At 47.9% G+C, this 24931-nt stretch overlaps 1 protein-coding gene across 3 annotated transcripts in view; it reads right to left on the minus strand.

Moving 5' to 3' along the window:
• Nucleotides 1–24931, minus strand: part of ACAP3 (ArfGAP with coiled-coil, ankyrin repeat and PH domains 3) — a 146136-nt gene that overhangs the window by 70268 nt on the left and 50937 nt on the right. For all 3 annotated transcript variants that reach the window (XM_083453837.1, XM_083453839.1, XM_083453838.1), the window contains exons 2-5: nt 16822–16879; nt 15239–15358; nt 11690–11743; nt 378–436 (exon numbers count right to left, since the gene is read on the minus strand). In XM_083453837.1, the coding sequence (XP_083309963.1) occupies nt 378–436; nt 11690–11743; nt 15239–15358; nt 16822–16879 (291 nt within the window). The remainder of the gene's footprint in view (nt 1–377; nt 437–11689; nt 11744–15238; nt 15359–16821; nt 16880–24931) is intronic.

Raw genomic sequence — 24931 nt, forward strand, 5'->3', positions numbered from 1 at the left:
CATTTCAGTGGGTATACTCTGGAGCAAGATGCAGTTGGATATAGGCCCCTCCCCACACTCACACATGTACAATCTGCAACCAAACATTGCAGAACAGAATACTCCTGTTCAGGATTCCAGACATCCCTTTCTTTCTTTCTTCCACCCACCTAGGTTTGCGATTCTCCTCTGCAGTCATCAGTTCAAACTGATGTGCTTCTGTAATTCCTGGGGGACCCCACCACCACCACTTCGCAGCCCATCCTTACAGCCATCCTAACAGATCTTCCAGTTGATCTCACCTGGTTATTATCAATGGCATGTGCTATGATCCACTATGACAGATTCGGCCCTCCCCTCCTTCAAAATATACACACAGAAAAGAAACAGATACTCACTCTTTCACGAAATTGTGCAACTGTTGCCGGACAGACCTCTGAGCCTGGTCGAAAAGGATCTAAGGCAGAGGGAAAGAGGAAGCAGGGAAGAGAAAGCAAGTAAGAATATGTGAAGAAAACTCACTTAATCGAAGATCTTAAATGTCACCAGACAGCACGGGAGCAGAGGTGCTGCTGAAAGTGGTGTTCTTCTAGGGATTGCCCCAGAAACGCTTCCCAATAGGATAAAACTGTTGAATGGTCACTGTAAAATGTGAAGGTTCATTATTGTTTCACAAGTTGTGTATGTCTTTAAGGGCCAGGGCAAATAACGAGACCCAGTCTTGCAGCTGTGAAACATAGCAGGTGCTGCTAGGTTGTGTTAATTAAGCATTTGGGCATAGTACCGTATTTTTTGCTCTATAAGACGCACCAGACCACAACACGCACCTAGTTTTTGGAGGAGGAAAACAAGAAAAAAAATACTCTGAATCTCAGAAGCCAGAACAGCAAGAGGGGTCGCTGCACAGTGAAAGCAGCAATCCCTCTTGCTGTTCTGGCTTCTGTGATAGCTGCGCAGCCTGCATTCGCTCCATAAGACGCACACACATTTCCCCTTACTTTTTAGGAGGGAAAAAGTGAGCAAAAAATACGGTATATAAGGAGCAGCACCTAGCTCTCCCATTACCCTGGGGGATGGGTTGGTGGTTGGGTGATGTTTGTTATTGTTATCTTTAGTGTAATTGGGAGTTTTTGTTTTGTTATTAAAACCTTGTTAAAGTTATTTTTGAGTTCCTTGTTATTTATGGTCTCCCCAGCAAGCTCTCTGCAGCGCTACTAAACTGCAAATAACCAACAAAAACCACCTCTAAGAACATAAAACGAGCCCTGCTGAATCAGGCCAAAGTCCTGCATCCTGGTGTCAGAGAGAGCAGAACTTGAGCACGACAGCACCGCTTCTCCTCAGTGGCGTAGCATGGGGGCTGGCCGCACCGGGTGCAACATCTGGGGGGGGGGGCGCGCTCGCACTCGCAGCTCTCTGCCCCTACCTGGCTCACTCACTCACTCTCACTGCAGTGCTGGCTGTGCGAATCCGATCCGAGCCGCCGGGTCGCCGCCCACTGTGGAGGGGAGGGTGCCAGGCGTGTGGTGCGGTGCGGAGAGAGAGCAAGGGACTATCTGGGGGAGGGACAGTGCAGCAGGGGGGGGGCACAAGTTACTTGCCTTGCCCTGGGTGCTGACAACCCACGCTACGCCACTGCTTCTCCTGGCTACTGGATCAGGCCAAAGGCCCACCTAGCCCAGAATCCTGGTCTCACAGTGGCCAACCAGATGCCTCTGAAAAGACTGCCAACAGTACCTGTGAGTCCAAAATCGCTCTGCCCACTTGTGACCCCCAGAAACTGGTGTTCAGAAGCAGGCTGCCGGCTAGTGCAGTTTATTTTATTATTTTTTTTTAAAGGAGGTGCTCGCATCTTGATAGAAGTGCTATGGGTGTCGGCACAAAATGGCTACCAACGACAGCCAAAGAAAAGAGGCAATGGTACTTCATGAGTGCCATCACACACAAAACTGCGAATTCAATTGAATTTCTCTCCGATTGCAAAGCAAAGCTTCATTTTAAGTGGGGGTTTTTTAAGGCAATAAAACTGGTTCTCAAAGGGTGTGGTGTGTCACACTGGTTTGGCCGGAGAGGACGGCAAGCTTGGCAGAATGATTCAAAGACCATCAAGGAAACATTTAAACATTTCAGTATAGTGCAGTACAGTATCAATGTTGTTGTTTTTTTTAAATTTGCAATACCGAGGACAATCCTAGTTGTAGTTTGTCATTATATTTTGGGCATGATTCATGTTCTTCTGTAGATGCATTGTTTTATACTTTTTGGATGCCCCATGATCATATTCTAATGTAGTTTTGTTCTATGCTATAAATCAAGCACTGCTAGGAGTTGCTTCATTTTGTTTTCCAATGTATTTCTTATCAATTAAAAATTCGGTGTGGCACGAGCAAATTTCCCCCCCCCCCCGAAAGTACAGCCAGGAGAAAAAAGTTGGAGAACAACTGCAATAAATAAAACTTTTTAAACCATTGGGTGTTTTTTAAAAAAAGAAACACCCCAAAACCTGTTGTGTTCTGCTCAGGAAAAGCAGCAAGGCTATAGGGCTGGACCACGGACAGCTCCCAGCAATCCACTTGCTCTGAAAGAGATTGGGAGCGGACAGAGGCCTTTTATACCTCCTCCAAGCTCCACCCCCTTGAGAGAATTTAAAGGGTCTTAAAGGGCCAGTCCTCTGGTCTGAAGATGGACACACAAACTCGCACCTGGTGCTCTCCTTGAGGCTCTGGACTAGTGATGTGTGATGGGAGGCCAAGATGCCTCCTCATCCAATGAACGTCTGTGTCCCCAATTCCTCCCTCCCATTCGGGTCTTCTTGAGAGGCACTTCAGCTGCCAAATGTTCTGCACAGAACCCCTTTCCAAATATTTTGAACAAGGTCTGTCTATATTTGAATTCCTCGTTTCTACCAGTAGAGGGCACCATCTTCTCATGCTCCAACTTCTACTGGCGCCATATAAAGAAGGCTGCCCCCTTTTGTCAGGCAAAATTGACAAAGCCATTTGCATAGAAACATTGAACCAATAAGCATTTAGCTAGAACTATATAATAAAACAGCCAAGACCAGTATCAAGGAGTTGGGGATGGGAACATATGAAGAGCCCGGTGGCTGGATCAGGCTGATGGCCTATCTAGACCAGCATCCTGTTCTCCCATTGTTGAACCCGACGCCTGTGGGAATCTTGGAAGCAGGACCTGAGTGCAACAGCAAATGGCACACAGATTCTGGATGGGATAGAGGGAAGGAGTATTTCAGCTAAATGGAACTCTAAGGGTGGTACTTAACTAAGTTTTTATTCAGAGTAGACCACTGAAATCAATGACCATGGGGCTGTTTAGAGCCATTGATTTCAATAGGTCTACACTGAGTAAAACCAAGTTAAACACATCCCTTGGACACAATGCTTTAAGAAAATCAGCTCTTTTCCCATAAGCTGCAATATTGAATTGACTACTGGCCAATATCTTGTGGAGAGGATTTGCAGAGGGCTCCTCCATTTATTTATTTAAAAAATCAAATTAAATTGATTGGATTTTTAAAAAAAGAGCTCAGCTTACTATTTTTTATTTTTTTAAAAAAGTTTGATTTCTAACTACACAGTCGTTTTTTGGGCTTCCGATCCATGCTTGGAAGGGTTCGTATGAAATAAAAAGTTTCCAGAAAGTCTGTCTCGCCTTCCCACCCATCTCTCGGCCCCAGAGAAGTCATCAAGATTCCAGGATGTGACTCACTCAAATGCTGGTCACTTTGGATGGAGATTTTCCTCCGGGATCAGGGGCTAATCCTTAAAGCTTCCTGGTTGCAAAGTTAGCCCAGCCACAGAGGCGAGCTAAGCAAGAGTCCGGGGTGCCAAAATTCCGGGGGTCATCTCTCAACGAAATGTGGGAAGGCAAAGAGACCCCCCCCCCCGCCGTTTCCTTTCCTTTCCTGAATTCCATGGAGATTTCTGTGCATGTACCATTTGCCGCATCTTTTCATATACCTCCCCCCCCCCCAATCTTAATACGCTTGTCATATCAGCAGTCCTCCTCTTGTTGTTCAACCAACATGAAGGAGAGCAGGGTGCCTCTCAGTGGCAGAACATCTGCTTTGCATGCAGAAGGTCTCAGGGGGTTGGACTCGATGGCCCTTGTGGTCTCTTCCAACTCTATGATTCTAATCCCTGGCTTCTCCAGGTAGGGTTGGAAATGTCCCCTGCCTGAAACCCTAGCAAACTGCTGCGAGTCAGAGTAGACAATACTGATCTAGATGAACTTTATAACACAGCTTTCTGTGTTCTTAAACAATGCACAGGAAGAACATTGGTGCCAACTCTGAAATACAGCCACATCAAGATCTGCCCACCCAGCGTTCCATCCATAAGCAGCTGTGCACTGGTGATTTGCTCTAAAATACAGGTGGATTTTTAATAATAATAATAATAATAATAATAATAATAATAATAATAATAAATGTGTTACTTATACCCCGCCCATCTGGCCAGGCCTCCCCAGCCACTCTGGGCAGCTCCCAACTGAATATTAAAAACACGATAAAACATCAAACATAAGAAACTTCCCTAAACAGGGCTGCCTTCAGATATCTTCTGAAAAGTCAGATAGTTGTTTCCTTGACATCTGATGGGAGGGTGTTCCATAGGGCAGGTGCCGCTACTGAGAAGGCCCTCTGCCTGGTTCCCTGTAACCTCACTTCTCACAATGAGGGAACTGCCAGAAGGCCCTCGGCATGTACTAATGTGGAAATGAACCTTTGATTGGAAACATGAGAAACATGAGAAATTGCCAGGTTCACCCATCACTTCCTACCAGGATCTCTGCCTTGCCGTTGGGAAAATCACAGACATTTTGCAGCAGGGCTTGCAAGGAAGGGAGTTGGCCAGCCAGGGAGGAGATAGCAGTTCCACTTTGCCGTTTAATGGCCCAGAGGAAAGATCCATGAGCTGCTGCACTAATGTGATCCCTAACGCCATTGCATTGCTGCGTTACCCTAAGCGCAGCAGCCTGAAACAGTAAAGGCTATCGATCCGTAACCGGCAGAGACTTTAATAGCTAGGAGCAAGACCACTGACTGCTCTGGCTTTTTGCAGGGATGCTTCCCAAAGCCTCAGCACCTGTATTTCTCTCCTGGGTTTGGAACTTCCAAAAGGCCCAGTCTCGTTTCTGAAGCAGGAGCAAGGTATGTATGTTTGGTGCCTTCCTGATGTTTTGGACCACAACTCCCATCAGCCCCAGGGAGCTGTAGTCTGAAACAGCTGGAGGTCAGTGAAGGCTTTTTCTTGGAGATGCTAGAGGAATTCATTCTTAGGAAGGAGCATGTAGAAGAGTCTATCTCTGAGGTACGAAATTGCCTGCAAAGATAAAAGTAAGGCGCGAGTCCTCATGGTTGTACATAAAGGACTGGTTTCAATAAACAGATAGGAAACTTTGACTGGATAGCTCAGTTGGTTAGAGTGTGGTGCTGATAACGCCAAGGTTGCAGGTTCGATCCCCATATGGGACAGCTGCATATTCCTGCATTGCAGAGGGTTGGACTAGATGATCCTACGGGTCCCTTCCAACTCTACGATTCTACGAAACTGCCTTAAACCAACTCAGACTACTGGTCTGTCTAGCTCAGCGTTGCCTACAGGGCGCTCCAGAGTCTCAGGCAGGAATATTTCCCACCCCTAACTGGCGATGCTGAGGATTGACCCTGGAACCTTCTGCATGCAAAACAAGTGCACTATGACCCCTCTTCACAAATGCGCGAAATTACTTCTGGGACTAAGTGTGTGGCTCAGAAACTAGCCCATACATCCTAAGGATTGGAAGCTGGAAAAATGTACTCCCAGCAGAAGGAAAACAAGCCTTTGAAATAGAGTGTGACTTAAAGGTAAAGGTAAAGGGACCCCTGACCATTAGGTCCAGTCATGACCGACTCTGGGGTTGTGGCGCTCATCTTGCTTTATTGGCCAAGGGAGCCAGCGTACAGCTTCCGGGTCATATGGCCAGCATGACTAAGCCGCTTCTGGCAAAACCAGAGCAGCGCACGGAAACGCCGTTTACCTTCCCGCTGGAGCGGTACCTATTTATCTACTTGCACTTTGACGTGCTTTTGAACTGCTAGGTTGGCAGAAGCAGGGACCGAGCAACGGGAGCTCACCTCGTTGCGGGGATTCGAACCGCCGACCTTCTGATCGGCAAGTCCTAGGCTCTGTGGTTTAACCCACAGCGCCACCCGCATCCCTCCCAGAGTGTGACTTACGCCACCCTTTCTTTTTTTTTGCCAGGGTAGGCTGCCAGATTTGGGATCCAGCAGAAGTCACCCCGCCTTGCCCGGTTTCTGTCCCTGCCACTCCCACATAACGCCCATTTGGGGGCTACTTAGCCTGCCACAGAATACGGTGCTTCTCTGCGATGATACTGAAAGGCCAAACCCTCGTGCGACTCACACCCAGACTGAGCACTCCTTGCAGCCTCACGACTCCCTCTGCCTTTACACAGGGAGCAGGGGATGAGCCAACGTGCTAAATCCCGCCCCCATGCACACACAAGAGTCGGGTGGGGGGACATGAAGCACAGAAACAGAAAAATCACTAAAAATAACTTTTCCTCCCCCTCCAGATTGCTCCAGGCTTCGCCGCCCGGCAGAAAGATGTTTGAGTCAATCTACAGACATTCCCCGGAGACAGATCTCCGCGCATGAGAGCGCAGGACCCTGTGTGGAGCTGCATGCCCTTGGGAAAGGAGAGTTGCAAGCGGCGGCAGTTTTGTGTATTTTTCATTTGGTGTGGAAAGCAGAAGCAGGTGCTTTTATGAAAAAGAGCTGCAGTTCCCAAAGTGAGCAGTACTCCCCACCACCACAGGGGGCAGTAGGATTACCTGGGGGGGGGACTGCTAAGAGACAAGGGGGTGGCAGGGGGTACCCTAAGAGGCTTCAAAAAGCTGGTATCGCCGGACCAAGTTCATCAGCTTTGTCAAAATAATTATACTAAATCGTTTCACTTGGATTCTGAACAAATGTGCAATGGATTGTTACAGTTTTGAATTTTATTGTGTTGTTATCTTCCTCAGTGGGTTGTGGAAAACCGCTCTTCTGAATAATGCTTTTTAAACCAGTGGTTCTCAAAGGGTGTGGCGCGCCACACTGATGTGGCAGGAGAGGATGGCAAGTGTGGCAGGAAGATTCAAGGGCAATCAAAGAAGCATTTAAACATTTCTGTATAGTATAAAGGTAAAGGGACCCCCGACCATTAGGTCCAGTTGTGGCCGACTCTGGGGTTGCGGCGCTCATCTCACTTTATTGGCCAAGGGAGCCAGCGTACAGCTTCCAGGTCATGTGGCCAGGTGAATCAGAGCAGCGCACAGAAACGCCGTTTACCTTCCCGCCGGAGTAGTACCTATTCATCTACTTGCACTTTGACGTGCTTTAGAACAGCTAGGTGTGCAGAAGCAGGGACCGAGCAACGGAAGCTCACCCTGTCGTGGGGATCTGAACCACCGACCTTCTGATTGGCAAGCCCTAGGCTCTGTGGTTTAACCCGCAGTGCTACCCGCGTCCCTTATAGTATAAAGGTAAAGGGACCCCTGACCATTAGGTCCATCGTGACCGACTCTGGGGTTGCGGCGCTCATCTTACTTTATTGGCCGAGGGAGCCGGCGTACAGCTTCCGGGTCATGTGGCCAGCATGACTAAGCCGCTTCTGGCAAAACCAGAGCAGCGCACGGAAACGGCGTTTACCTTCCTGCTGGAGCGGTACCTATTTATCTACTTGCACTTTGACGTGCTTTCGAACTGCTAGGTGGGCAGGAGCTGGGACTGAACAACGGGAGCTCACCCCGCCGCGGCGATTCGAACCGCCAACCTTCTGATCAGCAAGTCCTAGGCTCTGTGATTTAACCCACAGCGCCACCCACGTCCCTTCCCTTATAGTATAGTACAGTATAAAAAAATGTTTTCATTTGCAGAATATGCAAGAGGTTTGTTAATAATTATCTTTTGGTTCATGTTCTTATGTAGCTGTATTACATTATAAAGTAGTTGTGCTCTATGTTATATATCAAGCACTGGTAGTTGTTTCTTTTTGCTTTCCAATGTATTTCTTAGCAATAAAGAATTCGGTTTGGTGTGCACAAATTTCTATACTGAAGGTGTGGCCCAGAGAAAAATGTTTGAGAACGTTCAGCAAACGCTGAAACCTGCGTTGCAGGTTTGGGAGCACTCAGGGGAGGGTACATCAAATGTTGCACACTGGTCCATCTAACCTTGCAGCAAAAAGCTTTTCTGGCTCCAGCAACAGGGAGCCTTCGGCCTGGTGACCAGAGGCAGAGATGGGTGCAGCTACGGATGCAGATCTCACCTTTGTACAGCAGGCTAATTTCTAAACACAGCCCTCTCTGTCCTCCATCCAGGCAAGCAGGAAGAAGCACGATCAGAACTAAAGGATGCTTTCCAGCTAGCCACAAAAACCCCCAAAGGAGAGTTCAGAGCAGGGCTGGGGAGGGGTGTGGCCTGAGGAGAGGGGGCGTGGCCTGAGAAGAGTCCTGAGGCTCAGGCAGAGAGGTCCAGAATGCCTCATTTGATTCCCCCAGGCCTGCTGTTGCTCCCCATCCCTGTCATACGCTAACAACTGGTGCTGAACTAAAAAATACACCTCCCCCCCCCCCCGTGTTTCCCTCCCAACCATCAGTAACGGGAAAATAAATTGCATTTGGAAATTATCTGCTGAAAATCTGGGGGAGGACAGATTTCGGCACAGTGCTACCAACAACTTTTCAAAAAATAATAGAAATTATCCCCCGCAAATGCCAATCCAACGCCCTGCAAGTATTTTAAGCTTGCTGCTCAGCAGGAGATGCACAAACTTGAAAGCTGAACGAACTGAAGGGTGTTTGGGCTGTGTGTGTGTGTGTGCGTGTGTATGACCTAGATTTTTTTCCTACACCGTCTCTTGTCTCTCTCCATTAAGGGAGGGCATCTAGTTTTAGAATCACAGCTAACTGCGCCCAGATGTGGTGCATTTGAAAGGATATAGAGGCTGCTGAGAAGATCTGCAACAGGGGCGAGGAACCTTTTCCAGCTCAGGGGCCGCACTCCCGCCTGGGCAGCCTTCCAAGGGCCGCATGCCAGTGGTGGGCAGGGCAGGGGGTTAAAGTGGGTGGAGCAACCAATGTACCTCTCACCACCCCCCTCCTAGACAAGCTAGAGGCATTAGACACATTCCAACCATGCAAAAAAAATTGTGGTCTAAAACAGGACAGGTGAGGGGTGTGGCCTGAGGAGAGGGGGTGTGGCCTGGGGATAATTGTGAGGGCCAGGTAGAGACACATGGAGGGCCGCATTAGGCCCCCAGGCCTGAGGTTCTTTCCCCGCCCCCGACCTACAAGGACTTTTCCTTAGATATGTTTTTAGCAATGGATTGCCCCCTTCTCAATGCTCGGCTTTACTCAGTGCCATCTCTGCACCTAATGGTCAGTGTGGGGAAGTGGTTAGAGCATTTGACTACAACAAGGGAGACTCTGGTTCAAACGCTGACTCAGCCACTGACCTTGGGCCAGTCAGCGTAACCTACCTCACAGGGCTGTTGTGAGGATAAAATGAGCAACTAAGGAACATGTATATGTTGCCTTGAACTCCTTGAAGGAAAGGGAGGATCTAAAAGCAGCCAGCAAATGAATGAAATCTTATCAGCGCAATCTAGACCTGCGCTTCCTGTTTTAATTGCTGTGTTGTTTTACTGTTCTTGCCTATTGCATATTCTAATAACTAATGCTTATATTTTAATTGCCTGCGCAACTGGATAGAATCCTGTTTTGGGCAGCAAGTGGCATATTAAACAATTAAGAATAAAAACTAATTAATATTTACTGAGGCCAAGTCCATACCACTACAGTGGTACCTCAGGTTACATACGCTTCAGGTTACAGACCCTTCAGGTTACAGACTCCGCTAACCCAGAAATAGTGCCTCGGGTTAAGAACTTTGCTTCAGGATGAGAACCGAAATCGTGCTCGGGCAGCGTGGCGGCAGTGGGAGTCCCCGTTAGCTAAAGTGGTACCTCAGGTTAAGAACAGTTTCAGGTTAAGAACGGATCTCCGGAACGAATTAAGTTCTTAACCACTGTACTAAAATGAACGTCAATAGACCCATGGAAAAACTGAGGTCGAGATTGCATGGCCCTCGTCCTTCACCCCAGGAGTGTCATTGAGAAGGAAACCGTTTTATGCCTTCCCCTTCTGGATGCAGATTTTACAGCCCTGAGGATTGACGCCCCTGTCAGACTTTCTCCCAGTGACTGATTTTCCCCCCAAAAAATTCAAAACATGGAGCGGAAAAGCAGCTTGCACCATCCCTGACCTGCTGCGACTAGGCGGGGGAGAAAACCTTTCCTTATTTCAAAGCCCCCTCGCCCCTCTCCAAAAGAGTGGCAGCCGTCCTGTGCCGTCCACTCCCTCTGTCTGGAGTTACTCTGCAGACACAGTTCCTGGCTTGCTGAAGAGCTAACTCAGCAGCTTATGTGGAACGCCCTGGCTAGAGGGACGGGTGAACTCAGATCACAGCAACGGCAGTCAGGAAGGACTATATAAATGCTATTATTAATGAGCATCGAATGAGAGCAGTATTTGAGGCAGGGGTGGGGGGATCTCAAAGCTGGTGGGGGGTTCAAATGCAGCCCTCCAGACCTCTCCAGCTGGCCCTGGGGACCCTCCCCAGGCCACACCCCTCCTTCCTAAGCCATGCCCTTCTGCTTAGCACCCTTCCTCAAGTGTTTTTGCCTGGGATAGAACAAAACAGGTGCTCCAGCCCTGAGCTGTGACCCTTTCCCTTAAATTTTAAGGAAGCTGTCTCACACTGAGTTGGTCCAATGTGCTCAGTATTGGCCACACTGGCTGGCAGCAGCTGTCCAGCCCTACCTGGACCTCCTCCATGCAAAATGGATGCTCTACCACTGAGCTACAGCCACTCCCCTTAAGACAGGGACATAGAAAGCTACCTTATACCAAGTCAGACCGTTGGTCCACCTACCCCAGTATTGTCTACACTGGCTGGCAGCTGTTCTCTCCAGGGTTTTGGACAGAGAGTCTCTCCCAACCCTACGTGGAGATGCTGGGGATTGAACCTGGGACCTTTGGCATGCAAAGCAGATGCTCTGTCGCTGAGCTATGGGCCTTCCCTTGAGAAGCAACTCCTCCAGCACACATCTGCACTGCCTACAATCCTGAGCTGGACACCCCTGCCCCAAGACCAAAGGTCCCCACACTAGCAGTCTGGGTTCCTGTCCAGCTCTCAAGTGCCACCACCCCACCTCCTCCATAGTCACAGGAACAGAAGAGACCATGAGCCAGGCAAGAACGCCAGAGCTGCCCCACCCAAGTGCCCTGATAGTTGTTGCTGCACCCCAAGTCCTGCTTGGGGGCTTCCCAGAAGGATCTTGTTGGCTGCTGTTGGAATATGATATGGTGCTAAAAGGGCCTTTGACCCGATCATCTGATGTCCTTAAGAGACGGTGCTCCTTGGAACTTCCTGGACACTGGAGAGTCTGTGCTGTCCACTCTCGGAGGCAGGACAGTGGGAGAGATCAGCCTTGATCTCAATCAGCAAGGCAGCTCAGTTGCGACCTTCAGGTCTGTTAACGGCACTGTGTGTGCAAGGCTTTTATAATGTTTACGACACACCACTTAATGCAGCCACAGCCGCACCGCACCAAGGAACTCGTGGCAGGATGAGACTTACCATGTGGTAGTTGACCATTTCCTGCAGGCTGTCTCCAAACTTGTTCAGGCATTCCTGCAGAAGGAAGAGAGGCATGGAAGAGAGTGAGAGAAGAACAGAGGCCTGAAAGGGAGAGGGGGGGGTGGACATAGATGTAAACACCCCCCCTTAATTTAGCTCTAGTCTCATCAAGCACCACTGTGGTGATCACACAGGGTCCCCGGACGTTTGACGGTCTATTGATCCCTGTGACACCACTGTGCTCGCTTCCCTGCTGCCACCAACCCGTTACTCTCTGGTAAAACACTGAGTCCAGACAGTTGTTAAAAGTGAACCAACCCCCCCCCCCCCAAGTTTATTTTACAAAGATTAACAAGTTTATGGTTTCTCAGATAATATTCTTGTCAGTATCTTAACTTTAGTTTCTTTACTGACCTATACCTTCCTAATACCTTCTGACTGATTATCTCAACCCTTTGACTGACTCCAGTTAACAAATTCCCTCACTCTCTCATACCAGACTAGCCCAACTCACAGACTTATCTTCTCTGTCTCTTCTAACTCCAGACTGTCTTCTTAACCACCCTAACTCTAACTCCTCCAAAAAAAAACCCTCTGTGCTTAGAACCTTATACAGTGGTACCTCAGGTTACATACGCTTCAGGTTACATACGCTTCAGGTTACATACGCTTCAGGTTACAGACTCCACTAACCCAGAAATAGTGCTTCAGGTTAAGAACTTTGCTTCAGGTTGAGAACAGAAATTGTGCTCCTGTGGCGCGGTGGCAGCGGGAAGACCCATTAGCTAAAGTGGTGCTTCAGGTTAAAAACAGTTTCAGGTTAAAAACGGACCTCCGGAACGAACTAAGTACTTAACCCGAGGTACCACTGTAGATGTAAACAACACCCCCCCCCCTTAATTTAGCTCCAGTCTCAACAAGCACCACTCTCCTCATCCCTCTCCCCACGTGCTCATCCTTCACTTCCTGGGTCACCTGCGGTCAGCCTCACCCACCTATCAAACTTGGGCAATTGTGGGGAGTGGGGGTGGATAGAGGAGAAAAGGGTTGGGTCTGCAGGCCAGACCCACTTCCTAGATTACAAGACGAAGACCCTCATATCTACATTGTCTTGAGCTCTTTGGGAGATTGGCTGTACGTGACAGTGAACCCCTGTTTGCTGTGGTGAGATTTCTACAAGTGCTCTCTGTGCACAGGGCAAAGAGTACCCCACTTTTCAAAGAACATGGTGCTTGCCTGATCAAAATGAACAGGCAAATCCACCCTGATGTTCTCAGAGGTGCAGCTCAGAACCAGTGATGAGCAAGTCTGTGCATTTCACTTTCTCATTCTTCCAGTCAAGTTCAGTTTCCAACACTGCCACATCAGTGTGGGATATACACATCAGCATTGCAGTGCATATTTCTCCAAATATACACACATTTGTGTGCAATTTTGACTATGAAACACAATTTTGCAAAACCATTTTGCCCAATAATGTTCAATGTTTGTATCTCTTTCTCTCACACACAAATACACACACACACACACACACACACACACACACATATATATGTACAATTTACTCCAATTATATGCGTTTTTGTACACAATGCTTGCCTGGGGCTATTTTGCCTAATCTACCCATATTTGCAAAGCATGTTTCTCCTAATATTTACATTTTCCCTAATACAATGTATCTGTAATGTGATTTTTGCTCATATGCATTTCTATGCACACTTTACCCCAGTTACATGCATTTTTTTGTATGCATGACTTGGCCAGAGCACTGAATTGCAAAAATTGGAAAAGTGCGGATTTTGAAGGATGGCTGTCTTTCAGCTCTCGTATTGTTTTGGCCTGCGCAAATCAGGTAGGTCCACCTTTAAATGCACTATGAATTGAAATTCTGCCCCACCCCCAATTCGTGTTATGAACTCAAGAGGCTTCTCCCAGTCCTTCTGATCCCCATCCCAAAGGTACCGCCTCGACTCCTGTTCAGTTCCCTCTGCAACGACTTATCCTCCCTCTTCCCAAATAGCGGATGTTCGCTGACCTACTTCAGATGCATCATCTCTGCTTTCTGGCTTTTCAGAAAGAGATGCGATTCCTTGAGGCATCCAACTCCTCAGATATTTTTAGCTTGGTGTGTGTGTGTGAGTGTGTGTGTGTTGCTTAAGCTTGAGTTACCAGATCCAAACAGCTTTATGCATTTACCCTTTTCGCAAAAATACAGAAAATGGTGGGTTTGTGCCTGCAATTGCAGGAAGGATAATTTTGCACGTCTCTGATTTGGTGATTTAATTTGCAAAAATGAAAAACGAAAGAAACACAAACCCACAGCGTTCCTCTGGAAACGCTGAAATTCTCAGCTCTCAAATACTCAAGATTGACCTTGCTCAGAAATTGTTGTCACTGCCGCATTGTTGTGCAAATGTCACATGTATCTAATTCTCAACCCCTCCTCCAGGAACACTAATTCAAGGGCTGAATCTGCTTCCCTGCATTAGATTTTATGAATAGATAGGAAGCTGCCTTACCCAGAATCAGAACATGGGCACATCTAACTCAATAATGACCACACTGATCAACAGTGGCTCTCCAGGGTTGCAGGCAGGCAACATTCAAAGCAGTACCAAATGTGGGTGGACTGTGGCTTGCTGTGGATGGTGGAGGTTGTAGCCCAACAATGTATGAGGAACCAAAGTTGAAGAACACTGGCAGGCAACGACTCTCTGGCGTTTTAGACAGGAATTTCTCCCTGTCCTACCTGGAAATACCAGAGACTGAATCTCGTTCAGTCTACCACCAGATGCTCTGCATCCTATTCATCACATTAGCACAGTGGTTCCTAAACCATTGTCCGCTTGGTTCCATAACCTCATCCCCAGTGCCCCCTACCCTACCCTACCCTATTAAAAAATATTATTAAGAACAGCAGTTTGCACAACCCACTAAGGAAGATGGTAACGCCATAAAATCCAAAACAGTAACAATTCATTTCACATTTATTCGAAATCCAGTGAAAACTATTTAGTTCAATGAATTCAACAAAATGGTTGAACTTGATCCAGTGATACCAGCTTTTCCAAGTCTGATAGATTTGGGGTTTTGTTTGTTTGCTTGCTTGCTTGCTTGCTTATTTTACCCCTTCCTGTCACCCCCTTGCCCCTGAGCACAACCCTGTGTAATCTCATTGGCCTCCCAGGGGCAATCCTGCCCTCTTTGGTAACTACTGCATTAGTAGATTAGTAGAGTTTGCCCGCCCAGGCGCACCCATTGTATTTTGCTGCCTGAGGCAGTGCAGCAAATTTTAAACACACACACAGTTTAAGGTGTCCAGTCTAAGCCACTTCCTCTCCCTGTCAGTAAGAATAGAGCAATAATAAATCACGCTCTTTCACGATGCCTAAAATCAGCCTCCCGAGGTGGCTGCCTCCTCCCTCTCCCTAAGGGTAGGGCCGGCTCTAATGGCTCAGTGCTGAGAGGGCAGGCACCCTGTGCACCTCACCCTTTAGCTCCTCATAGATCTGGGGTTTGGTGGGGCAGTGCTGCATGCCGTCTGCTTACCGAGATCATTTCGTCCTTCTTGCATTGCTGTGAAAGGTCCCGGACCCCTCCGACAAAATGCTTGTTGGTGATGAGGTAGGCCTTCCCAGCATCTATCATATTACTGCATAGCTTTACCAGCTGCGAAGGAAAGAAGTGTGGGACAAGGGGCATCGGTCAGAAATGGGCACAACAATAACTGGCGCCTGAGTTTGCTTTTCCGCCCTCTTCCTTCCCTGTCTCTTTTCCCCCACGTGTGTCGTGCATTTTTAGATTGCATACCTGTGAGCAGAAACCGTCTTGTTTTAAACTGGCTACTCACAAGCTGCTCTGCGAGCCTTTTTGGCAGAATAACTTAGAGCAAACGTTCCAAATAAGTAAACAGAGGGCAAGGAGAGTTGCCCAAGGCTGAGAAGTAGGTGCAAGTCAGAGCCAGCACACAGAATAACCTTTGGCTGCTCCACTCATGTTCCCTCTGTTTCTGTCATCTGGCAGGGCCGAGAAATGGGTGCTGGCAAACGTCTCCGAGCTGCTGCATCCGATTCCAGGGAACGAAAAAAGAAAAACCCAAAAAGATGCAGCTGCCGGCCACATCTGGCTCCCAGATGGACACACCAGCGTGGCTTGGAGGAAGCCTCTGGAAGCGAAAGGGAGGCGTATTCTGCAACGTGGCAGTTTCTGCAACGCTGTTCGGTCCCCACACACAGCAGACCGAGCTGCATGCCGTTTGCTGTGAGCAGATGCTTTGGAAGGAATTCTACCCAACCAAGCCCTACTCACAGGAGGCTCACTGAAATTAAAGGACCCAAGTGAGTCAAGCTCATTAACATCAGAGGGTCCAGGGCTAGCGTTAGATGCAAACCAGTGCCTTTGGGAAGGGGGCGCATGCAGCCGGGGAACCCCTAAAATATTATTAGAAATGTAACAAAGTGTAGGGAAATCTAGCACAACAGCCTAAAGAAGCAAAAATGAGGCCATCCAGGGATGCAGCAGTACGGCAAAAAAACAAACCAAAAAGTAACAGCTTTAAAGCAACTGAAATACAGGCCACAGTCACATAAAGCGCTATGATGCCACTTTAAACAGTCACGGCTTCCCCACAAAGAATCCTGGGAGGATCTGTAGTTTGTTAAGGGTGCTGAGATTTGCTAAGGTAAAGGTAAAGGGACCCCTGACCATTAGGTCCAGTCGTGACCGACTCTGGGGTTGCGGCGCTCATCTCGCTTTATTGGCCAGCTTCCGGGTCATGTGGCCAGCATGACTAAGCCACTTCTGGGAAACCAGAGCAGCGCACGGAAACGCCGTTTACCTTCCCACTGGAGCGGTACCTATTTGTCTACTTGCACTTTAACGTGCTTTAAAACTGCTAGGTTGGCAGGAACAGGAGATCCTTATTCCCCTCCCAGAGCTACAATTCCCAGTGGTTTAACAGTCAATCCCTCTTCACAGGCCCTTCATGGACTCCCAACTCCCTGCATGGGCCAATGGTCAAGCAGGATGGGAGTTGGAGTCCAGAAGCATCTCAAGGGTCACGTATTTGCTAACCACCTTGCCACTGGATTTGCCTGCTTCTGTGCGTGTTTGTGTGAGCTCCACCAACTTACCTTGTCAAGCTTGGCTTCTATTTCCACAACATCCGTTTCCACCTCATCTATGGTCGCCCTGCAAGAAAGGAGACAGAGACATAAGCTCTTGCTTGAGGCTGCGTGAGATTCATTGCATACCCTCCAACGTGCCGCAGAGGAAAATCAGGACGTGCGTCTTTCAGGGCTGCACCCCCAAAGTTTCAGGAGTGTGCTGATTGGTGGCTGAGAGGCATGAAGGGGGACAGACATAAATATAGGGAAAGGTGTAGAGTCACAATGCAACCTAAACTTCTGGTAAACAATCTGGAAACTCCAAATATCTATGGTGCAAAATGGCGCCACTCCAGCTCTTAGCCACTCGATGATGAACCACCCCCCGTTCTCCAAGGCACACTTTTGCACTGAGAGAGTGGATATCCAATTTTTTTCTTGGAGGCCAGAAGTGCTAGCAGCGCTTCGGTCTACATTCTTCCGTATCTCTATAGGGGTGGAGGAAGAGCTGCAAGTGGCACTTGTTGTGTTTCCACTTTGGGTGGGCAAGCATCGGGGGAGGCAGGCAGGTGGGTGGGAAAAGAGAGGCACAGAAGCCAAAAAGAGACATCTCAAGATCCAATCATAAGCTGGGATGGCTTCTGTAATTCCAGGATGTCCCGGTCAAATCAGAACAGTTGACAAGTATATGACTATCAGGCCCAAAGCCAGGAAGGCTGAAAGCAGGGGCACATGGAGACACAGGAGCCCGTTTCTCCAACTTCTGAATACATTACAGGATCATAGCGTTGGAAAGGACATCAGAAATCAACTCCCTCTACCAGTTCAGGAAAGCCATGGATATTGGTGGACATTCAGCCTCTGCTTACATCTCTAACACAACCAGTATTCTCCTGACATGAATGGTTTGCACCATCAGGAAGTTCTTCCTAATAGCTTATGGACAGCTAGTTGTTGTGGCTTGTTGGGGAGCGTGAAAACTCCTCTCCCAAAACACAAGGCAACAACCCTTAACTAGCAAGCAAGACTGAGATCTATATTCGGCTAATAGTATCGTCCCCGCCATTTCTCTATCTGCAGTCAACAGACCATTTAAACATTTTAGAACCATTTTATGACAATTAAACATTAATAAAAAAGCAATGCAGGCTCAGCAGCAAACGCAAGGCCCAGAAGTCAAGATTCCAAAATACATCCTCCTCCGCCAGCATCTAGGGCTGCCAAATCCTGCCAATTCCTCAATGGAGCTCATGACAGGGAGAAGAAGCAAACCTTGATGGTCCCAGCTTCAGGTGTAATGAGAAGGCAAAGCTTCCTGATAAGGTTCTGAGAGCCAAAATTATCAGGATGAAGATGGCGGTGATTTTATTATTTTGTGAATATTATTTAAGGAATTGCCTTCCATACATGTCCCAAATGTATGTGCTCGATATGTAATTAAAAACAGCTAAGAACAAAACACCAGTTACAAAACATTAAAAACAACAACAGAGGATGAGCTTTAAAATAAATCAAAATGGACACCTGTGGCAGAAACTTACTCATCCAGCTGGAGAAGGATACTGAATGATCAAGCTGTTCCAAGCATCAACCCCAGTGAAGATCGATCCCCATATCATCCAGCCCACAGGGCTTCCCAACCGACCAGAGAACCGACACATCGCTGCGGCACACCAGCTGTGGCAAATAGTCAGCCCTCCTGCACTACAACTCCCATCAGCCCCAGTGAGCATGGCCAACGGCCAGGGATGATGGGAATTCTAGTTCAGTAACAACCTGAGATTCCCCACACCTACTACACAATATGCTAAAGTTGCAGCAGAACACCAATCCACACACTTGACAGCGTGGGGACAACCCTCCCCAAAACGGTTCAGATGTTGTTGGACTCTGACTCCTATCCTTGCTGGCCACTGGCCATGTTGGCTGGGGCGAATGGGAGTTGTAGTCCAAAACAAATTCGGAGGCACCAAGTGAGGGAAGGAATGTTGGACAAGGTGGGCCATTGGCCCCGTACAACCAAAGCAATGTTGATATTCTTAACTGGGGGTTGAAGAGGCTTAAAATTAAGCAGTGGGAAACATTGGCGTTCCAGTCAGTAATGTGAAGAAAGGAATTTCCAGGTCAAATCTCCTCGCAGCTCTGGAAATACAGGAAGCCAAAAGCCTCCAGCATGTTCCTTCGGGAGAATTGGATAGCAGTTATTTTATGGGCAACGTTCCAGGCTTTGGTAACTGCAGCACGAAAGGAGTTTGGGGGTGGGTGGGAGTGGGTGAGCGAGGGAGGGAGTCTTTGCTGACAGGGGTAAGCCTGTGTCAGGACTGTACCAGTTCAGACTGCAAAGCACAGTGGGCTTCCATGATTTTATGTTCCTGCACAGAGAGGGAATCCCTCCATGCAGAAAAAGAGCGTGCCAGGTGAATAGCTCTAAAGCAGCATTCTCCCTGAATGGCTAGCTTTCTATGTGTGGGGAATGGATGCTTCCATTGTATTGTGTTGTGTTGTATGGAAGAATTGAGTTATCATGGCAGCCCTCACCTGCTGTCGGAAGTGGTACACACCAGCGACAGATTTACTGCCTCGGAGCACTTCCTGGTGGCTTAAGGGGTTTCCTGAGGGTGTCTTGCTCGAGTGCTTCCCCTGCCCCACTCAACCCCATAACAACACAAGAGCCCCACAAGACTGTGGCCTATCTGGTCCAACATCCTGTTCTCACAGTGGCCAACAAGAAGCCCTAATGGGAAGCCCACAAATAAGACCTGGGTGCCACAGCAAGTCTCCCCTCCTGTGGTTTGCAGCACCTCCTGAGGTAAAATAACAGCATCGTGGCTAGTAGCCACTGAGAAGCTTATCCTCCATAAATTTGTCAAATCCTTTAAAGTCATCCAGGTTGATGGCTGTCACTACCTCTTGTGGCAGTGAGTTCCAGAGTTTAACTATGTGCTGTGCAACCCATTTTAAGGGACAAGGAGCTCAGAGAGATGTTTTCTCATCAGTAGACTCACTGGCGGAGGACATTTTCAAGAGGCAGCCTAAGAAGACCCCCCCTCTGGATGATACCAGCAACCCATCTGGCCTAGTCTCCTGTTCTCACAGACGCCAACCAGACGCCTCTCAGAAGCTGGCAAGCAGGACCTGAGCTACTTTCCTCACGTTTGATTTTCAGCAATAGGTATCCAAAGACATGCTGAGGGGAAAAACATCCTAGCAGAGGCACGGCAGGCTTGGGCAGAAGCACCCACAATGGTTGTCTCGCTGCATTTTGAAAGGAGCCAAGCAAAGCACATGCTTCCCTCGAAAGACTGGGGTGGAAAGGCACCCCCATAAGTCTGTCCCCCATAAGTCCAGTGTTTAATTTCAACTAACTGCACACCTGCTTTCGGCCACGTGTCAGGGCCAAGGGCATCCTCAGAGGACTTTGGACAGCTTTTTTTCCTGCATTCTGAAGGTATGAATGATTGTTGTTGTTGTTATTATTATTATTATTATTATTATTATTATTATTATTATTTGGAGCCGGGGATTGACATCCTGTAATATTTCTGAGCAAAGGCCTACAGGTTATATGCCATTTACACACACAAATACACACACAGAGAGAAAGAGAGCACAACCATACACACACACAACACACACCACAGGAAAAATATACGAACATCCAATAAGCATTCCCAGGCCAAAACCTGTGGCCCAAAATTCACTCATCCCTGGAAATGCGGGTGAGCCAAACAGACAAACCCCAAACGAATGTTTTTCAAAGAGCTCATTCCTGTGGCGGAGCTGGCCAAGCGTTCCCTTAAACTGGCACCTGGAAGGAAGTATGGGCAACCAAGCACTTGCCCAGCTCTCTGTGGGGAAAGTTCTTAGCCTTGTGGTCTGTGCTGGGAAGAGCAAAAGGGGCCTGCAAAATGTCTAGGCCGAGGTTTTGAAGTATCCCGGCACCAAACAGGCCCCACCCCCTGCTCGGTTCCAGCATCACAGTTCCACACAGCAAGACTTTCCTCAAAGATTTGTGGGTTTTTTCCAGGCAACTTTAACCTGGGTTCATTGGCCTACCTTCTGGAGCAGTAGCTGTTTCATAGAATCATAAAATCATAGAATTGTAGAGTTGGAAGGGATCCTGAGGATCATTTAGTCCGACCCCCTGCAATACAAGAATATGCAGCTGTCCCATATGGGATTGAACCTGTGACCTTGTTATTATCAGCACCACTCTCTAACCAGCTGAGCTAGAATTCCAGTCCAGAGGTGTTTGTATACCAGGCATAGGACATGGATAGGTAAACAGCAGCAGCAGCAGCAATAATAATATATTGTGGCTCTCCTGTTGTTGTTGTGTCTCCAACTCCTATTGTTCCCCACTATCGGCCATGTTGGCTGGGGATGATGGGAGCAAGTTCAGAGACATATAAGAAGAGCCTACTGAATCAAAAGCCCCTCTAGTCCATCTTCCTGATCTCATATTGGAAAACCAAATGCCTATATGTGAAGCCCAAATACAGGTCCTCAGAGCAACAGCACTCTCCCCTCCTGCGGTTTCCAGGAACACAGGTATTCAAAGCTCTTTTGCCCTCTGCTCAAGCTAGAAGGGAGCTCAAAACACACACACACCATTTCCTTTATCCGCTCCATACTAGCAAACACCCACCCACAGCACCCCTTGGGAAACGGGCCAAGTTTCAGAGTCGCACAGCCGGAACGTCAGCAGGGATAACACGCTAAAATCAACAGAGACTTCTGCCAGCTTCTAAGAATGTGTGAAGAGCCCTGCAGGATCAGGCCAGCGGCCTTTCTAGCCTAGCATCCTGTTCTCACGGCGGTCAACCAAGTTCCTAAGGGGAAGATCGCAATCAGGACCTCAAAGCTACAGCACTCTCCCAACATGTAACTAATACTCAAGAACACAACTTGTTCAACCTGCCCTTCAGCAAGTTGTAACAGTCAAGCTTGAACCCTGAGCAGCTAATCAGAAAAGTCGGAGAGAAGTGGAATCTGCAACAAAATGTTGCACTGCTGAATCTCCTGTTCAGGGTGCCTCTTCCAGGATTCTACATTCCATTCCCACCCCCCTGGTTTTCCATTACACACACACAACATTTTGTAGTTACCGAGCATGTTCAGTCCTTACTGGGCTGCTTAGGGGAGGCAGGAGTTGCTCCCTTAGGTTTTTATTTCCCCAAATTGTTTTCTGTACTTCTGTAAACCTTGGGATTCCCCTAAATACACCTTTGTTTCTATGGGATTCAGTTTTGCCTGCATAACCATTGGCACTAGGCACCAGAGTTCAGTATTACAGGGAGTGATTCCATCAACACACACACAAAACACACATTTAATTTAAGTCATTTCAGATGAATAGACGTCCTTGTGAAACAAGCAAAGGAGCTATTGTTGTACCTTGTACAGAAGAACGCATTCCCCATCAGATATGGCTAAGATGCTTCCACCGTTGGTTCTTGTTTGTAATCAAGATGGGCCAAGACCCAAAAGATACCCCTGTTTCCCCACCATCCAAGAAGCTGGAGAAAGCAGGAAGAGTTGGGTCTTTCAGTGCCGTGACCTCTCCTCTCTCCCGGATCTCTGCTCCAGCAGACAAAACAATCTGCCTCGGGACAGGAGAAGACATCCTGGACACACTCGTGGAGGTGAATCAGCACCTGAATAGTATGTGCTTCATCGCCAGCACGCCAGCACCTACTGTAAGGCGGAGCCACGTGAGTGTAAATACGACATCCGATCTCTCCCTTGCGTGCTTTGAACACCTTTTCTCTTGCAACCTTGTCTTCAAAGGTTTTCTGGTTACGTAAACCCTGAGAGAGTTCAATCCAAAGCACGATCACGATTGCGAAGGTACTGCCATACACACCCCGTTCTTTGAGTGGTTAGACGTTTCAGGGGTTCCTCTACATACCCGGAGTTTGGTTTCCTTAGAACAAAGATAAAAGCGCCCTCTGGGCCTCTCCAGGCGATCTATTTGTTGAGCATTTTATGAGCTCTTTTTTATTATTTTTAGCTCAGTGGTAGAGCACCTGCTTTGCATGCAGAAGGTCCCGAGTTGAATTCTTGGCATCTCTAGATAAGGCTGGGAATGTCCCCTGTCTGAACCCTGGATAAGCTGCTGCCAGTCCGTGTAGAAAATACTGAGCTAGATAGACCAATGGCCCGGTTAAATCAACTTCCTGTGTTCCCATGTTTTCAGGGAAGGGTCACAGCTCAGTGGTTAGAGCATCTGCTTTGCAAGCAGAAGGTTCAATCTCTAGCATTTCCAGGTAGGGTGAAACCCTGGAAACCTCTGAAACCCTGGAAAGCTGCTACCAGTAAGTGCAAACAATACTGATCCAGATGGACAAATTTTCTGACTCAGTGCAAGGCAGTTTCCTATGTTCAAGGCTGGCTGGCTGGCTGGCAACAAAAGCACCCTTTGTTTGAACTCATCTGCTGCTCGGTGACGTATTAATTTTTTATTTTTATTTTTGCAATGTTCAGTTTTTGGTACAAATGAGGGAAAAAAATCCCATCTTGAAGGCTTTGGAATTTTTTGGCAGATGTCCTGTGCTCCTCCGTCAAAAACTCATTTATCTCTGTGTGTGTTTGTGGTGGAAGCAATTGCTCACATGTTTATCACGCTGGCAATAAGTGATTTGGATTAAATGGTTGAAAACGATCCTTTAAATCCTGGGCAAACAACATCATGTCTTCCAGATGTTGCTGAGAGCCAACTCACTTCGGTCCCAAGCAACACAGACAATAGCTACAGATGATGAAAGTTGCCCGACCACATCTGAAGAACACTGTGTTGACCACCTTGCATTTAAACCAGAGACTGGGAACCTACGGTGCCCTCCAGAATTTGTTGGACTACAACTCCCATCATCCCTGGCCACTGGCCATGCTGGCTGGGGCTGATGGAGATTGGAGTTCAACAACGTCTGGCGGGCACAGGTTCCCCATCCCTGCTTAAACACTCTTGTTGATTGGCCTGCAATTCCCATTGTGTTCCAGGTTCTCCTTCCATGCTATGTCATGTTCTCTGCTCCTTAGCCCTACCAGGGTCCCCGCATTCTCAAAATCAATCTTCTGTTAGGTCTAATCCTGTAAAGACTCTGTGATTAGTTCCCAGGAGTTCTAATGTGTCCACTATACCAGTCCGGGATGTCTGAAAACCATGTTTCCTAGCCATGCAGTCCTAGATGGACTTCACAAAAGCCTAGGCTAGCAACATAGTGTCCTCCAGATGTTTTGGATTACAACTCCCATCAGCCCCAGTCAGCATGGCCAATGCCCAGGAACAATAGGAGCTGTGGTTCAAAGCTACAGCTGAAAGGCACCATATTGTCTTCCCCTGGTCTAGCAGAATCTGGCCGGGCATTCTTTCCAGTCAGAATTGCCTTTGGCCTACTGTCTATTTCATTCCTCATCTGGTTTCCTTTGTTGGAAGGGCAACAGCAGAGATCATCCTGTATGTCACTTAGAAGTTAGTTCTGTTAGTATTAAAGTCAACTAGCCAAAGGGGGGACATGGTGGTCGTGTTACCTAGCAACCAGGCAGAGGGAAATGATCTTTACTGAGGTAGCACATGCTCTGATTGGCTGTGTAGTTCTGAGGAAGTTTTCCTCTGCACGTTTTAGTAGAACATCTTCCTGCCATGCACTGGTCCTGAAGTAAGAAAGACAAAACTTCTCTGTTTATTTCTCCTAGAATCACACACTCTCCCCCCCCCCCCATTTCCTTGGCAAAAGTGTTAACAGGATTTCTTTTTTCTCTGGACTCCGTCTGCATTATTTAAGTGACTCTGCTAACATCCTTGAGCGGAAGGGCCTGTAGTTTCAACATGAGGCATTCTACCTCCCTCCGACAGTGCAAAGCCTAGATCCACAGCCCAACAGGTGGGGGCGCTTGCTCCCTGTCCGCCTGAGTACGCAACAGCATCTCTGAGCCCCAGACGCCCCCGAGAAAACGACCCTCCGCACCAAAACAAATTGACTTCCTGACACATAAAGCCCCAAACATCAAAAGTGGAGGAAACGCTACGAGTTATTAATCATCGCTCTGGATTACATACGGAAGACAGGAGAGATCTGGTTTCGTTCAACAATAGCCGATTTGGAAAAGCCAAAAGCAGAACAGGGACAAGCCT

This window comes from Podarcis tiliguerta (genome assembly GCF_965153285.1).
Source record: "Podarcis tiliguerta genome assembly, chromosome: 8".
Classification (NCBI taxonomy): domain Eukaryota; kingdom Metazoa; phylum Chordata; class Lepidosauria; order Squamata; family Lacertidae; genus Podarcis; species Podarcis tiliguerta.